Here is a 17,917-nt window from a genome sequence, read left to right on the forward strand (position 1 = left end):
TCCAGTAAGGCTCAGGCTTTTCTGACGTGTGTTTTCAGATCTAGAGCTTTCAGGGGTAATTATACCAGTTCCGTTTCAGGAACAGGGTCTGGGTTTTATTCAAATCTATTCATTGTCCCAAAGAAAGAAAATTCATTCAGGCCAGTTCTGGATCTGAAAATTTTTAACCGTTTTGTAAGAGTGCCAACTTTCAAAATGGTGACTATAAGCACTATTCTGCCTTTTGTTCAGCAAAGTCATTATATGTCCACGATAGACTTACAGTCACGATAGACTTACAATCATATTCCGATTCATCCAGACCACTATCGGTTTCTGAGATTCTCTTTTCTAGAAAAAGCATTACCAAATTTGTCGCTCTTCCATTTGGGTCTAACCGACAGCTCCAATCATTTTTTTTCTGTAATCAGAGAACAGGGTATTGCAGTGTTTCCTTATTTGGACGATATCTTGGTACTAGCTCAGTCTTTAAATTTTGCCGAATCTCACACAAATCAACTAGTGTTGTTTCTTCAAGACATGGTTGGAGGATCAATTTATCAAAAAGTTCCTTGTTTCCTCAGACAAGTGTCACCTTTTTAGGTTTCCAGATAGATTCAGTGTCCATGACTCCTGTCTCTAACAGAAAAGAGACGAATGAAATTGGTTTCAGCCTGGGCAGAACCTTCAGTCTCAATCATTCCCTTCAGTGGCTATATGCATGGAGGTTTTAGGTCTCATGACTGCAGCATCGGACACGATCCCCATTTTCTTGTTTTCATATGAGACCACTCCAGCTTTGTATGCTGAATAACTGGTGCAGGTATTATACAAATATATCACAATTAATATCCTTAAATCCCAATGTTCGACTCTCTCTGACTTGGTGGTTTAAATCACCACGTATAATTCAAGGTGCCTCTTTTGTTCGTCAACCCAGGACTGTAATCACAACAGATGCAAGTCTTTCAGATTGGGGAGCTGTTTGGGGGATCTCTGACAGCACAAGGGGTATGGAAATCTCAAGAGGCGAGATTACCAATCAATGTTTGGGAACTCTATGTCTATTTTCAGGTTTGGCCTCTGTTGAAGATAGAAACCATTAATTTGTTTTTCAGCCAGACAATATCACAACTGGTGGCATATGTCAATCATCAGGGTGCGACTTGCCAGTCCCCCTAGCTTAGAAAGAAGTATCTCGGATACTTTCTTGTGCGGAATCCAGCTCTTGTCTAATTTCTGCGGTACATTTCCCAGGTGTAGACAAGTTGGGAAGGGGATTATCTTCAGCCGTCAGACTTTACATCCGGGGAGGTGGTCTCTCCATCCGGATGTGTTTTTTCAGAATGTTCAGGATTTGGGGTCTTCCAGAAATAGATCTGATAGATTCCCATCTATACAAGAAACTTCCCAGGTACCTGTCCAGGTCTAGGGATCCTCAAGCAGAGTCGGTGGATGCACAGTTCCTTGGTTTTACCAACCTGCTTATATCTTCCCGCCTCTAGTTCTTCTTCCAAGAGTGATCTCCAAGATCATCATGGAACATTTGTTTGTGTTTCTTGTAGCACCAGCATGGCCTCACAGGTTCTGGTATGTCCAGTTGTCAACCTTGACCACTACCTTTAAGACCAGACCTTCTGTCTCAAGGACCGTTTTTCCATCAGGATCTCAAATAATTGAATTTGAAGGTATGGAAATTGAATGCTTAGTCATAGAGGTTTATCTGACTCAGTGATTGATATGTTACAGGGCTCGTAAATCTGTTTCTAGAAGATTTATTATCGCGTTTGGAAGACTTATATTTCATGGTGTCCTTCTCATAAATTCTCTTGGCATTCTTTTAGAATTCCTAGAATTTTACAGTTTCTTCAGGATGGTTTGGATAAAGGTTTGTCTGCAAGTTCCTTGAAGGGACAAATCTCTGCTCTTTCTGTTTTATTGCACAGAAAGATTGCTAAGCTTCCTGATATTCACTGTTCAGGCTTTGGTCCGTATCAAGCCTGTCATTAAATTAATCTCTCCTCCTTGGAGTCTTAATTTGGTTTTGAAAGCTTTTACAGGCTCCTCCTTTTGAGCCTATGCATTCTTTAGATATTAAACTACTTTCTTGGAAAGTGTTGTTCCTTTCGGCTATCTCTTCTTCTAGAAGAGTTTCTGAATTATCTGCTCTTTCTTGTGAGCCACCTTTTCTGATTTTTCACCAAGATAAGGCAGTTTTGCGGATTAAAGTTGTGAATTCGATCAACATTAATAGGGAAATTGTTGTCCCCTCTTTGTGTCCTAATCCTAAGAATTCTTTGGAGAGGTCCTTACATTCTCTGGATGTTGTAAGAGCTTTGAAATATTATGTTGAAGCAATTTAAGATTCCAGGACGACTTCTAGTCTATTTGTTTTTTCTGGTTCTAGGAATGGTCAGAAGCTTCTGCCATTTCCTTGGCAATCTTGGTTAAAGCTTTTGATTCATATGGTTTATTTGGAGTGGGGTCAGGCCCTGCCTCAGAGCATCACAGCTCATTCTACTAGATCAGTCTCCACTTCGTGGGCTTTTAAGAATGAAGCTTCAGTTGATCAGATTTGCAAAACAGCTTCTTTGTCTTCTTTTCATACTTAAATTACTATTCTACCGTTTTCATGTATTTTGCTTCTTCGGAAGCAGTTTTTGGTAGAAAAGTTCTTTAGGCAGCTGTTTCATGTTCGATTCCTCTGCTTATGTTTTAAGTTTTTTTTCTTTTCAATTATGAGAAAAACTTATATATTTTTTTGGTTGTGGATTTAATTTTTTTCAGTGGAAAATGGCTGTTTTTATTTTATCCCTCTCTCTCTAGTGACTCTTCTGTGGAGTTCCATATCTTGGATATTACTATCCCATACTTCACTAGCTTATGGACTCTTGCCAATTACATGAAAGAAAACCTAATTTATGTAAGAACTTACCTGATAAATTAATTTCTTTCATATTGCAAGAGTCCATGAGACCCACCCTTTTTATAGTGGTTATGTTTTTTTGTATAAAGCACAATTATATTTCTAGTTCCTTTTTTGATGCTTTTTACTCAATTTTCTATCACCCCCACTACTTGGCTATTCATTAAACTGAGTTGTAGGTGTGGTGAGGGGTGTATTTATAGGCATTTTGTGGTTTGGGAAACTTTTCCCCTCCTGGTAGGATTGTATATCCCATACGTCACTAGCTCATGGACTCTTGCCAATATGAAAAAATTAATTTATCATTTATGTTCTTACATAAATTATGTTTTTATTGGTCAGGGTGTTGTCCTCCATTTCCCTGTTTTTCTAGTAGAGGGGGAGTTTGGTCCACCCTGCTTTCTGAGTTTTTCTCTTGTTCCTTTCCAGGAATATCCTGGTGCGAGTTACTAGCTACTCGGTTGGCTAATTTATTATGGTCTAACGCTTTGGTCTGACTGCCAGTCCATGGAAGCCTGCGCTTTTGTTTTACTTTTCTGTTCCTGTTCTGCTCCTGGGGTTTTTTCTGACCTACGGGTGTTCAATTTTGCTGTGCTAGATAGCTGTCTATGGTAAAATAGATTTGTTCTACCTTTTTCCTTCCGGGACTTCGGTTCTGGTTAAGGCTTTACTTTGGTTCCTTTTGGATCCATGTAGGAGGTGGACTGGATTTTTTCCTTTCTTTCCTCTCTTCTGTCAGTAGGTTATTCCCTATGGGGCTTTGTCCTCTTGCAGCCTGGTAGTCTGCTCTTTTTCGAGTTATGCTAGGGGCTTGTCTCTTTGTTTGTCCTTGAGTCTTCGGGGACTGTTTATTGAGGTTCTTTCGGACCTTCTTATCTGATTCTTCCCCTCTTCTAGTTAGGGGGAATGTGGTGTGGGGAGTTGTGGTTGTTTCCCTTGCCATTGATCATGGAGAGGGTTTTAATTTTTGTGTGCTTCTCCGTCAGGGGATTTTTGTCTCCTTAGAGGCCTTTGTGCTCAGTGGAGTCCCAGAATTTTTGAATGATCTCTATCAGGGATCCTTATGATTCTACTTGATGGGCAGTTACCTTGTCCTCTCAATATTTTGTTCCTCCTGCTTCTGTTGAAGTAGTTTTTGGTCGGGAATCCGGGTTGTGTCAGGCTGTGGTGCCATCCGAATGGACCTCCTTTTTGTTCCTGCCCGTTGCATTCAGTGTCCTGTGTAAGCTTGGGTATTGATTTCCCAAAAGTAATGAATGAGCTGTGGACTCTCCCCGTTTTAAGAAGAAAAACTTAAATTATGCTTACCTGATAATTTTCTTTTCTTCTGTACGGTGAGAGTCCACAGCTCCCCGCCCGTTTTTTTCTGGGGGCGGCCTTAAATTATTTTTTCTTCGTTCTTCTGGCACCTTTTTTTTAACCCTGTTATTTCTCCTACTGTTCCTTGTTCCATTGGCAGAATGACGGATATGAGGGAAGTGGGAGAGGTATTTAAGTGTCATGGGTTTTGTTACGACTTAGTACTGTTCCTTTAAGTCTCAATTACTTTACCCCTATTTAAGGCTCCTCCTCACTCTAATCTATGCTTGGTAATTTGTTGCACTTGTTTCACCTCAAGAGCCTGTAAAGACACCTAGCCTATCCCTGCTGCTCTGCTCGGATCCTTGTTTTTCCTTACTCACTAGGTTGTGAGTTCTCCTGTCAAAAGAACCCTGTTCGTTCATCTAGGTATTTGGGGAAATACCTTCTCTACCCTCCTTTAAAGTTTGAAGCTGTTTCTTTTGCCGGTTCCTCTGCTGATCCGTTCAGCGTGTGACGTCAGACCCGGCATCCGGCCCTGCAGATTCAGCGTGTGCTCCTCTCTCATCGCAAGCTGTGTTTCCCTGTCGCAGCACCATAACTTACTCTGCTAAACTTACCTGGTATTTCTCCGGATCCTGGTCTGTATCTGTTACTTAGTTTACTATCAGAATTATACTTGCCTATGTACTAGTACTACGGACCTGCAATATACACATACTAAATACTGCCTACAGGTGATATCCAGACTTCCTCCCAAGAGACATGCTTATAGCGCTTAAGGCAAATATTCTCAATATTGATCTCTGTGTCACTCTCCAGCTCAATTCATCTGCTGCCAAACTGTTTAGTTGTGTATCACCTAATTGAGATATAAACCTCTTCTCATTGTTTGATCAGTATCTTATTAAGCACTATTTTCATACGCTACCTAAGTTTACCAAGTATTCATATACATATCAAACCAGAGCATTGTGACATTCATCCTGCAACATATATATCTATATCATGTGTGATTGCGGGTGTGTATGAATATTGTATATATTTTTATCCTGTATGAGATGTGTGTATGGTATTCCTTATGCCAAAGGATTTAATACAGTTCAACTACAAACTACCTTTGTCTATTTGTGTACACTGCTTACATAACTTCTAAGTTGCGTGAAGGCTCCGTATCTCTCTGTATCCCTACAGAAGAGACCCTCAGTACGATGAGCATAACAGAATTCTAATAAGTTGTCTTACAGAATTCGAGGTATGGTGTGAGGCTGAGTGGTCCTGCTAGAATTAGGATACTAGTTTACTCATTCAATGTTTATATCATTGCAGTGTTTCACATCCTGACATACTTCCTCACATATCTTGACATAATCTTGACATTAAGCCTTTGGCTGGGGTGTCTTTGCCTCCTTCTGGTAGCCAGGTTCTGTATATTCCAAAAGTAATGAATGCAGCTGTGGACTCTCCCTGTACAGAAGAAAAGAAAATCAGGTAAACATAATTTGTTTTCTTTATTTTTTTCCCCCTGTCTTAGTATAAGTAATTCATTGGCATGTTTGTGAACAGGGAATAACTCCTCAATAATGTAACATTATGTGCAAACCAGTGCATATAAATATTTATTTTATCACCCAGGTCAGAGGACAAGAGAAGCATCAACTGGAAGCAACTTCCAAAGAAGCCAGTGAAAAACCTCTTGAGTGTTTTGAAGAAACTTTACCCACAGCTGTCTGCAGGTAACTGACGGAACATATATTTGGGTTTGCTACCAGGCCATCATCCATTTGCATTGGTTTTTAAACATTTGGCTATTTACCCTTCATTAATTAATTCTGGATGTCCTATGAGTTTTTGTGTAACCCAGTGAAGGATTCTCTAAATTTTTCATCGGATTGTCAAATATTATTACTTTTTCCTTCTACTCAAGAGCATCACTCTCAGGCTCCTTTTCTATCATAGAAAGGATTGATATAATTTATTACAAAGTTACCACTGTGGCTGTGTTTTTCTATTGGATCGCATTTACCCTACTTACCAGTTAAACCTTATAAGATTGCATGGTTTAAAATAATGCACATTAATTAAGCTAAAGGTACCACCTAGAATATTGAACAATATATATATATATATAGAGATAGATAGATATATATAGATAGAGATATGTATGTGTGTGTATATATATATATATATATATATATATATATATATATATATATATATATAATATATATATATATATATAAAATAAATTATAAAGGTGGTGAGAGTCCACTATCTATTACTCCTGGGAATTACTAGGAGGAATCAAAGATTTCCAAACCCCAAGAGCTGTATAAAACCCACATTACCTCAGTCTTTATTTTGCCTCCGCTGGAGTTGTTTGAAGAATGAAGATGTACATTTATATTCCTTCAGAGAGAAGGGGGTCTCAGTCTATACTGAGGCCCGGTTCCCCTCAGAGTACAGTGCTTGTCAAAGGAACGTATATGGGGGTATGGTTTGTGGCTTCTTTTTTGCCTTATGGGATATCTATCAAAGACCCTCCATTAATTGGTAGCAGGGACTTGCTTTTGCCTGCTTCTATGGATTTACAATATACTCCTATTTCATAACCTTTGATGATATGTTTCAGTAGTGGTATGGCTGTCTACTGTTTGTTTTCTGGTGGACGAATGTCTATTGGTAAGTATAATTTTTAACATTTAGACAATTTATGGGACAGAATCTATACATTATTCTCCTTGCCTGTTTTGCGCCCAGGCAGGTTTGTTTATCGGCATGCTTAGTTTTTAATTTTGCAGTAGACCCAAAGGATCTACGGGATAGAGCACGTAACACTCGTCAGGGTAGCGTACATCTTTTTTGATCTGTTGCACTTTTTTTTTTTCTCAACTTTTTTACCACCCAGTGTGGAGAATCATCAATGCTGCTGCTCTCCCACCTTCAAGTAAGTGTAAAAGTTCAGTTCACATTTTACCTTTTACTAGTACTATGTTTCCTGAAGTCAGGGATACTAGTCTTTAGAAGGTGAAGTGTCCTCTGGTGATGAGGAGTCGTCTTCTGATGTTGAACTTAATGCTTCCTTTTTTTGTTTAAAATGTAACATATTCATTCTCTTTTAAAAGAGGTTTTACTTACTTTAGGGGTTAAAGATTCTAAGGATTCTGAAGATAATCCTTGTAATCGTTTAAAGTATTTCCTATCCCTGATGCTGTCTCTCACATGATTTCTACGGGAATGGTCTAAGCTAGGTAATTTATTTAACCCTTCTGCAAGGTTCAAAAAGTTATATCATGTACCTGCTGCTAATGTTGAATTGTGGGAAACTGTTCCTAAAGTTGATGGGGCTATTTCCACTCGTACTATAAAAAAATACTTTTTTTTTTTTTTAAAGACCCTTTGGATACAAAATTAGTCTTTTCATAGTAAGACCTTTTTGCAAGCTGTATATTTGCTTAGGCCCACAATTTCTAATTCTAATGTGGCTGCTGCTTCAACTTGCTGGTTATCTAGTCTTTCAGAACAGTGTTTGGGTTTTCTCAAAAATGCCAATTACTTTTTGTGATGCTGTGTTTAATATTATGAAGATTAATATCAAAAGCATGTCTTTGACAGTACTTCACAGGAGAGCCTTATGGCTTAAGTCCTGGTCTGCTGACATGCTGTCAAAATCCAGACTATTGTCTTTCTTTTCAGGGAAACTGTTTGGTTCTGATTTAGATTCTATAATATTTTACTATTACTGGAGGTAAAAAATGTGCTTTTTTTTCTTCAAGACAAGAAGTATAGAGGGAAAGTCTAAAGCTTTTAAAAAATTTTTTGTTCCTTTCATCAGAATAAAGAACAAAAGATGTACTCCTCTTCTTAGAAGCAAGGCATCTTTGACCCAGTCTGGAGGCCTAGTGCTAACCGTAACAAGTCAAAGCAGGCTATGACATCTATCCCTACTACCAAATCTGCTTGAAGGTATATCCCCTGATCTAGAGATTCTGGGTTGGGTGCAGGTTATGCCCTTTTTCAGGATGCTTGGATTCAGTCTGTTCCAGATCCCTGGTTTCCCAGGGTTATCGGATAGGTTTCAGAACAAGGCCTTCTAAAGCTTTTTCTGTCCATTTTTCTAAGGAATCCATTAAAGGTTCAAGCTTTTTCCCAGTCATTTTCAGATCTGGAAACTATGGAAGTGATTATGCAGGAACAAGGGGATGGGATTTTATTCAAATCTCTTCATTGTTCCAAAAAAGAAGGTACATTTAGACAAGTCCTGGATCTGAAAGCTCTGAACAAGTTTGTAAAATTCCTTCTTTCTCCAACATAGGTGTGTCCGGTCCACGGCGTCATCCTTACTTGTGGGATATTCTCTTCCCCCAACAGGAAATGGCAAAGAGCCCAGCAAAGCTGGTCACATGATCCCTCCTAGGCTCCGCCTACCCCAGTCATTCTCTTTGCCGTTGTACAGGCAACATCTCCACGGAGATGGCTTAGAGTTTTTAGTGTTTAACTGTAGTTTTTATTATTCAATCAAGAGTTTGTTATTTTAAAATAGTGCTGGTATGTACTATTTACTCAGAAACAGAAAAGAGATGAAGATTTCTGTTTGTATGAGGAAAATGATTTTAGCACCGTAACTAAAATCCATGGCTGTTCCACACAGGACTGTTGAGAGCAATTAACTTCAGTTGGGGGAACAGTGTGCAGTCTCTTAACTGCTTGAGGTATGACACATTCTAACAAGACGATGTAATGCTGGAAGCTGTCATTTTCCCTATGGGATCCGGTAAGCCATGTTTATTAAGATAGTAAATAAGGGCTTCACAAGGGCTTATTAAGACTGTAGACTTTTTCTGGGCTAAATCGATTCATTATTAACACATATTTAGCCTTGAGGAATCATTTATTCTGGGTATTTTGATATGATTATATCGGCAGGCACTGTTTTAGACACCTTATTCTTTAGGGGCTTTCCCTAATCATAGTCAGAGCCTCATTTTCGCGCCGGTATGGCGCACTTGTTTTTGAGGACAGCCATGGCATGCAGCTGCATGTGTGTGGAGCTCTGATACATAGAAAAGTCTTTCTGAAGGCATCATTTGGTATCGTATTCCCCTTTGGGCTTGGTTGGGTCTCAGCAAAGCAGATTCCAGGGACTGTAAAGGGGGTTAAATATAAAAACGGCTCCGGTTCCGTTATTTAAGGGTTTAAAGCTTCCAAATTTGGTGTGCAATACTTTTAAGGCTTTAAGACACTGTGGTGAAATTTTGGTGAATTTTGAACAATTCCTTCATACTTTTTCGCAATTGCAGTAATAAAGTGTGTTTAGTTTAAAATTTAAAGTGACAGTAACGGTTTTATTTTAAATCGTTTTTTGTGCTTTGTTATCAAGTTTATGCCTGTTTAACATGTCTGAACTACCAGATAGATTGTGTTCTGACTGTGGGGAAACCAAGGTTCCTTCTCATTTAACTATATGTATTTTATGTCATAAAAAAATTTAGTAAAAATGATGCCCAAGATGATTCCTCAAGTGAGGGGAGTAAGCATGGTACTGCATCATCCCCTCCTTCGTCTACACCAGTCTTGCCCATACAGGAGGCCCCTAGTACATCTAGTGCGCCAATACTCCCTAACTATGCAACATTTAACGGCTGTAATGGATAATTCTATCAAAAACATTTTAGCCAATATGCCCACTTATCAGCGAAAGCGCGACTGCTCTGTTTTAGAAATTCTGTAGAGCATGAGAACGCTGATGATATGGTTTCTGAAGGGCCCCTACACCAGTCTGAGGGGGCCAGGGAGGTTTTGTCTGAGGGGAGAAAATTTCAGATTCAGGAAACATTTCTCAACAAGCTGAACCTGATGTGATTACTTTTAAATTTAAGTTGGAACATCTCCGCGCTCTGCTCTTAAGGAGGTGTTATCCAATTTGGATGATTGTGATTATCTGGTCATTCCAGAACCACTATGTAAATGGAAAAGTTCTTAGAGGCCCCCCGGGGCCCCCCGAAGCTTTTCCTATATCCAAGCGGGTGGCGTACATTGTTAGTTAAAGAATGGGACAGGCCCCGGTATACCTTTAGTACCTCCCCCCATATTTATAAAATTGTTTTCCTATAGTCGACCCCAGAAAGGACTGATGGCAGACAGTCCCCCAAGGTCGAGGGGGCGGTTTCTACTCTACACAAGCGCGCCACTATACCCATAGAAGATAGTTGTGCTTTCCAAGATCCTATGGATAAAAAATTAGAAGGTCTGCTAAAAAAGATGTTTGTTCAGCAAGGTTCCCTTCTACAACCAATTGCATGCATTGTCCCTGTCACTGCAGCCGCGTGTTTCTAGTTTGATGAGCTAGGAAAGGCGATTATTAGTAATTCTTCTTCTTATGAGGAGATTATGGACAGAATTCGTGCTCTTAAATTGGCTAATTCTTTCACCCTAGACGCCACCTTGCAATTGGCTAGGTTAGCGGCGAAAAAATTCTGGGTTTGCTATTGTGGCGCAGAGCGCTTTGGTTAAAATCTTGGCAGCGGATGCGTCTTCCAAGAACAAATTGCTTGACATTCCTTTCAAGGGGAAAAACACTCTTTGGCCCTGACTTGAAAGAGATTATCTCTGATATCACTGGGGGCAAGGGCCACGCCCTTCCTCAGGATAGGTCTTTTCAAGACCAAAAATAAACCTAAGTTTCGTCCCTTTCGCAGAAAACGGATCAGCCCCAAGGGCTACGTCCTCTAAGCAGGAAGGTAATACTTCTCAAGCCAATCCAGCCTGGAGACCTATGCAAGGCTGGAACAAGGAAAGCAGGCCAGGAAACCTGCCACTGCTACCAAGACAGCATGAAATGCGGGCCCCCGATCCGGGACCGGATCTGGTGGGGGGGCAGACTCTCTCTCTTCGCTCAGGCTTGGGCAAGAGATGTTCTGGATCCTTGGGCGCTAGAAATAGTCTCCCAAGGTTATTCTCTGGAGTTCAAGGGGCTTCCTCCAAGGGGGAGGTTCCACAGGTCTCAGTTGTCTTCAGACCACATAAGAAGACAGGCATTCTTACATTGGGTAGAAGACCTGCTAAAAATGGGAGTGATTCATCCTGTTCCATTAGGAGAACAAGGGATGGGGTTCTACTCCAATCTGTTCATAGTTCCCAAAAAAGAGGGAACGTTCAGACCAATCTTAGATCTCAAGATCTTGAACAAGTTTCTCAAGGTTCCATCGTTCAAGATGGAAACCATTCGAACACTTCTTCCTTCCATCCAGGAAGGTCAATTCATGACCAAGGTGGATTTCAAGGATGCGTATCTACATATTCCTATCCACAAGGAACATCATCGGTTCCTAAGGTTTGCATTCCTGGACAAGCATTTTCTCATAGGTACTAGGGTCCCTTCTGGCGGTGCTAAGACCAAGGGGCATTGCTGTAGTACCTTACTTGGACGACATTCTGATTCGAGCGTCGTCCCTTCCTCAAGTAAAGGCTCACACGGACATTGTCCTGGCCTTTCTCAGATCTCACGGATGGAAAGTGAACGTGGGAAAAGAGTTCTCTATCTCCGTCAACGAGGGTTCCCTTCTTGGGAACTATAATAGACTCCTTAGAAATGAGGATTTTTCTGACAGAAGCCAGAAAAACAAAACTTCTAGACTCTTGTCGGATACTTCATTCCGTTCCTCTTCCTTCCATAGCGCAGTGCATGGAAGTGATAGGTTTGATGGTAGCGGCAATGGACATAGTTCCTTTTGTGCGCATTCATCTAAGACCATTACAACTGTTCATGCTCAGTCAGTGGAATGGGGACTATTCAGACTTGTCTCCGAAGATACAAGTAAATCAGAGGACCAGAGACTCATTCCGTTGGTGGCTGTCCCTGGACAACCTGTCACAAGGGATGACCTTCCGCAGACCAGAGTGGGTCATTGTCACGACCGACGCCAGTCTGATGGGCTGGGGCGCGGTCTGGGGATCCCTGAAAGCTCAGGGTCTTTGGTCTCGGGTAGAATCTCTTCTACCGATAAATATTCTGGAACTGAGAGCGATATTCAATGCTCTCAAAGCTTGGCCTCAGCTAGCGAGGGGCCAAGTTCATACATCAACCATCAGGGGGGAACAAGGAGTTCCCTAGCGATGGAAGAAGTGACCAAAATCATTCTATGGGCGGAGTCTCACTCCTGCCACCTGTCTGCTATCCACATCCCAGGAGTGGAAAATTGGGAAGTGGATTTTCTGAGTCGTCAGACATTGCATCCGGGGGAGTGGGAACTCCATCCGGAAATCTTTGCCCAAGTCACTCAACCGTGGGGCATTCCAGACATGGATCTGATGGCCTCTCGTCAGAACTTCTGAGTTCCTTACTACGGGTACAGATCCAGGGATCCCAAGGCGGCTCTAGTGGATGCACTAGTAGCACCTTGGACCTTCAAACTAGCTTATGTGTTCCCGCCGTTTCCTCTCATCCCCAGGCTGGTAGCCAGGATCAATCAGGAGAGGGCGTCGGTGATTTTGATAGCTCCTGCGTGGTCACGCAGGACTTGGTATGCAGATCTGGTGAATATGTCATCGGCTCCACCATGGAAGCTACCTTTGAGACGAGACCTTCTTGTTCTAGGTCCGTTCGACCCACTCCAGCTGACTGCTTGGAGATTGAATGCTTGATCTTATCAAAGCGAGGGTTCTCAGATTCTGTTATTAATACTCTTGTTCAGGCCTGAAAGCCTGTAACCAGAAAAATTACCACATAATTTGGTATATCTGTTGGTGTGAATCTGCAGGATTCCCTTGGGACAAGGTTAAGATTCCTAAGAGTCTATCCTTCCTTCGTGAAGGATTGGAAAAAAGGATTATCTGCAAGTTCCTTGATGGGACAGATTTCTGCCTTGTCTGTGTTACTTCACAAAAAGCTGGCAGCTGTGCCAGATGTTCTAGCCTTTGTTCAGGCTCTGGTTAGAATCAAGCCTGTTTACAAAATTTTGACTCTCCTTGGAGTCTCAACATAGTTCTTTCAGTTCTTCAGGGGGTTCCGTTTGAACCCTTACATTCCGTTGATATTAAGTTATTATCTTGGAAAGTTTTGTTTTTGGTATGCAATTTCTTCTGCTAGAAGAGTTTCAGAATTATCTGCTCTGCAGTGTTCTTCTCCTTATCTGGTGTTCCATGCAGATAAGGTGGTTTTGCGTACTAAACCTGGTTTTCTTCCAAAAGTTGTTTCTAACAAAAACATTAACCAGGAGATAGTTGTGCCTTCTTTGTGTCCTAATCCAGTTTCAAAGAAGGAACGTTTGTTGCACAACTTGGATGTAGTTCGTGCTCTCAAATTTTACTTAGCAGCTACTAAGGATTTCAGACAAACTTTGTCTTTGTTTGTTGTTTATTCTGGTAAACGGGAAGAGGTCAAAAAGCAACTTCTACCTCTCTCTCCTTCTGGATTAAAAGCATTATCCGATTGCTTATGAGACTGCCGGACGGCAGCCTCCTGAAAGAATCACAGCTCACTCCACTAGGGCTGTGGCTTCCACATGGGCCTTCAAGAACGAGGCTTCTGTTGATCAGATATGTAAGGCAGCGACTTGGTCTTCACTGCACACTTTTTCTAAATTTTACAAATTTGATACTTTTGCTTCTTCTGAGGCTATTTTTGGGAGAAAGGTTTTGCAAGCCGTGGTGCCTTCCATTTAGGTGACCTGATTTGCTCCCTCCCTTCATCCGTGTCCTAAAGCTTTGGTATTGGTTCCCACAAGTAAGGATGACGCCGTGGACCGGACACACCTATGTTGGAGAAAACAGAATTTATGTTTTACAGATAAATTACTTTCTCCAACGGTGTGTCCGGTCCACGGCCCGCCCTGGTTTTTTTAATCAGGTCTGATAATTTATTTTCTTTAACTACAGTCACCACGGTAACATATGGTTTCTCCTATGCAAATATTCCTCCTTAACGTCGGTCGAATGACTGGGGTAGGCGGAGCCTAGGAGGGATCATGTGACCAGCTTTGCTGGGCTCTTTGCCATTTCCTGTTGGGGAAGAGAATATCCCACAAGTAAGGATGACGCCGTGGACCGGACACACCGTTGGAGAAAGTAATTTATCAGGTAAACATAAATTCTGTTTTCAAAATGAAAACTATTTTGACTATTCTTCCTTTTGTTCAGAAAGGTCAGTTGATGTCCACGAAAGATTTAAAGGATGCTTAGCTTCATGTTGCTATACACAAGGAACGTTTCCAGTTTCTGAGGTTTGCCTTTCTAGACTAGCATTTTCAGTTTGTTGCTCTACCATTTAATCTGGCTTCAGCTCCAAGAATATTTACAATAGTTTTGGGTGTGCCTTATTGTCTGATCAAATCTCAGGGTATTGCATTTTTTCCCTACCTGGACAATATCTTGGTTCAAGCTCCATCTTTACATTTAGCAGAATCTTCTACAAAATGGTTAGAGGATCAATATTCCAAAGAGTTATTTGGTTTCTCAAACCAATGTAACTTGTTTTGGTATTTCAAATAGATATAGTCTCCATTAGTCTTTATCTAGCAGAGCAGATACGTTTAATAATGGTGTCAGCTTGTCTGAACCTTTAGTGTCTCTCTTTTCCCTCTGTTGTTCTTTGTATGGAAGTTCTGGTCTCATGATTGCAGCATCAGATGCAATTCCATTTGTTTGTTTTCACATGATGCCTCTTCAGGTTTTTATGCTTCCTCAGAGGTGTAGGGATCATACTCGGCTATCTCAGAAGATTTTTCTGGATCCCAATACAAGTCAGTCTCTGACTTGGTGGCTTGATACCCAGTTGTGCTGCAATCCCAACCTTGGACTATTGGTGGCTTGATCATCAGTTCATTTTTCCGGATGCTTCTTTTGCTCTTCCTTCCTTGAGTGTTATCACTACAGATGCAAGTCTTTTAGTTTGGGTAGCTGTGTGGGGGTCTATGAGAGCACAGCAAGTTGTAGATCCTCGGGAGGATGAGGTTGCCAATGAATGTTCTAGAAATCTGTGTTAGTTTCAGGGCTCTTCAGGCTTGGCCTCTGTTGAAAATGGAGCTTCATCTAGGTTTCCAAACAGACAATGTCACATCCGTGGCTTATGTCAACCATCGGGGGGAACTCACAGTTCCTTAGCCATGAGGGAAGTGTCTCAAATTCTCTCATGTGCAGAAATTAATTCCTATCTAGTCTCTGCAATTCTTATTACAGGAGTGAAAAATTGTGAAGCAGACTTTATCAGATGTCAATCTCTACATACAAGGGAATGGTCTCTTCACCAGGATGTGTTAAATCAGTTTGTGGGTCTTTGGGGCCTGCCAGAGATAGATCTGATGGTTTCTTGTTTAAACAACAAACTTCCCAGGTACTTTTCGAGGTCTAGGGGCCTTTAAGCAGAGTTTGTGGATGCTCTAGTAGCTCCTTGGTCATTTCAGTTTGTCTATCTGTTTCCTCCTCTGGTACTTATGCAGATCTAGTCACGCTGCCCTCCTTCGCTTCTTCCTCTATGGTTAGACCTTCTGTCTCAAGATTCGTTTTTCCATCCAGATCTCAGCTCTCTGACCTTGTTGATATGGAAATTGAACTGTTCTAAGACAAAGGTTTCTCTGATTCAGTGATTGAAACCTTTATTCAGGCTTGTAAGCCTGTAATTAGGAAGATTTATCATAAGGTTTGGAAAGCCTTTATTTTCTTGGTGTATAGATCATGGTTTTTTTCCTGCCATTTTTTTTTTAAATTCCTTGGATTTTGCAGTTCTTACATGATGATCTAGATAAGTGCCAATCTGTCAGTTCTCTGAAGGGGCAGATTTCTGCTATTTCAGTTTAATTTAAATGGAAAATTGCTAATCTTTCTGAAATTCATGGTTTTGTTCAGGCTTTTTAAGCCTGTGATCAAGCCAATTTCTCCTCCATGGAATCTTAACCTGGTGTTGAGGGTTTTGCAGGCTCCTCCTTTTGAACCTATGCATAAGGTGGATATTAAGCTCCTCGCTTGGAAGATTTTATTCCTTTTGGCTATCTCTTCTGTTAGAAGAGTTTCAGAGATATCTGCTCTTTGTTGTGATCCTCCTTACCTTGTTTTTCATCAGGATAAGGCAGTTTTGCATACTACTTTTGCCTTTTTGTCTAAAGTTGTTTCTTCAGACAATATTAGCAGAAAAATTGTGGTCTGTTCTTTGTGTCTTGTTCCTAGGAATGCTTCAGAAAGATCTTTGCATAATTTGGATGTTGTTAGAGCATTGAAATATTAGATTGATGCTTCTGATGTTTCTGCTGTTTCTTGGCCTCTTGGTTGAAACTTTTGATTCACAAGGCCTACTTTAGAGGCAGGTTAGCCTCCACCACAAAAAATTACTGCTTATTCTATTTGCAAAGCAGCTACTTGGTCTTCTTTGCATACTTTACTAAATTATACCATTTTGATGTTTTTTCTTCTTCTGGGGCAGCCTTTGGTAGGAAGGTCCTTCAGGCAGTTGTCTCGGCTTGATTTTTTTTTTAGTGCATTTCATATGAGGGGGGGGGGGTGTATGCTCTTTCTGCTTTGCATCCCATTTCAGTGGGTGCCCCAGCCTAACCTTTTCAACAGTGCTAAACTATGAGCTTCCAAGTACGTTTTTAAAAGGTTTTATACTGGATTTTTGGATCAGTATCTGTGCATATTATTTTTTATAGTAGTGCCTATTACATGCAGATATATGAAAATTGGTGTATACTGTCCCACAGCATGGGGATTAGTTTGCAGGAGTAATGGATCATGTTTACCTCCTGTATGAAAGAAAACATAATTTATGCTTAAACCACCCTGAAAGAAAGAAATGTATCATGTAAGTCCATAAGACCCCACCCTTTTGTTTGTGTTTAGTATTTTCTTTAGCACATCTTTTTTTTTCCCTGCTAATTTTATGGCTCTATTTTTTTTCTTTTCTTTTTTCTTACCTCATTTTGCTCATAAGTTTACATACCCTGGCTGGCAGAATTTGATTTCTTGGCCATTTTTCAGAGAATATGAATGATAACACAAAAACTTTTCTTTCACTCATGGTTAGTGTTTGGCTGAAGCCATTTATTATCACTCAACTTTAAATCATAATGACAACATAAACTACCCAAATGACCCTGATCAAAAGTTTACATACCCTGGTGATTTTGGCCTGATAACATGCACACAAGTTGACACAAAGGGGTTTGAATGGCTATTAAAGGTAACCATCCTCACCTGTGATCGGTTTTCTTGTAATTACTGTGTATGTATAAAAGGTCGAGTTTCTGGATTCCTGACAGACCCTTGCATCTTTCATCCAGTGCTGCACTGACATTTCTGGATTCTGAGTCATGGGGAAAGAAAAAGAATTGTCAAGGGATCTGTGGGAAAAAGGTAGTTGAACTGTATAAAACAAGAAAGGGATATAAAAAGATAGCCAAGGAATTGAGAATGCAAATCAGCAGTGTTCAAACTCTAATCAAGAAGTGGAAAATGAGGCGTTCTGTTTGAAAACATACTGCATTCATCTTGCCATCAATTCTGATCAAATTTCCTGTGCCTTTGTAGCTCACACATCCCCAAAACTTCAGCGATCCACCTCCGTGTTTCACAGTAGGAATGATGTACCTTTCATCATAGGCCTTGTTGACTCCTCTCCAAATGTAGCGTTTATGGTTGTGGCCAGAAAGCTCAATTTTGGTCTCATCACTCCAAATGACTTTGTGCCAGAAGGTTTGAGGCTTGTCTCTGTGCTGTTTGGTGTAT

At 40.7% G+C, this 17,917-nt stretch overlaps 1 protein-coding gene across 1 annotated transcript in view; it reads left to right on the top strand.

The window, feature by feature from the left end:
* The window catches only part of DENND4C (DENN domain containing 4C), a 474,079-nt gene that overhangs the window by 58,333 nt on the left and 397,829 nt on the right, over nucleotides 1-17,917 (top strand). Inside the window, 1 exon segment of the mRNA XM_053702651.1 lies at nucleotides 5,840-5,940. Coding sequence (XP_053558626.1) covers nucleotides 5,840-5,940 — 101 coding nt within the window.

Source organism: Bombina bombina, chromosome 2 (genome assembly GCF_027579735.1).
Source record: "Bombina bombina isolate aBomBom1 chromosome 2, aBomBom1.pri, whole genome shotgun sequence".
In the NCBI taxonomy this organism is placed as follows: domain Eukaryota; kingdom Metazoa; phylum Chordata; class Amphibia; order Anura; family Bombinatoridae; genus Bombina; species Bombina bombina.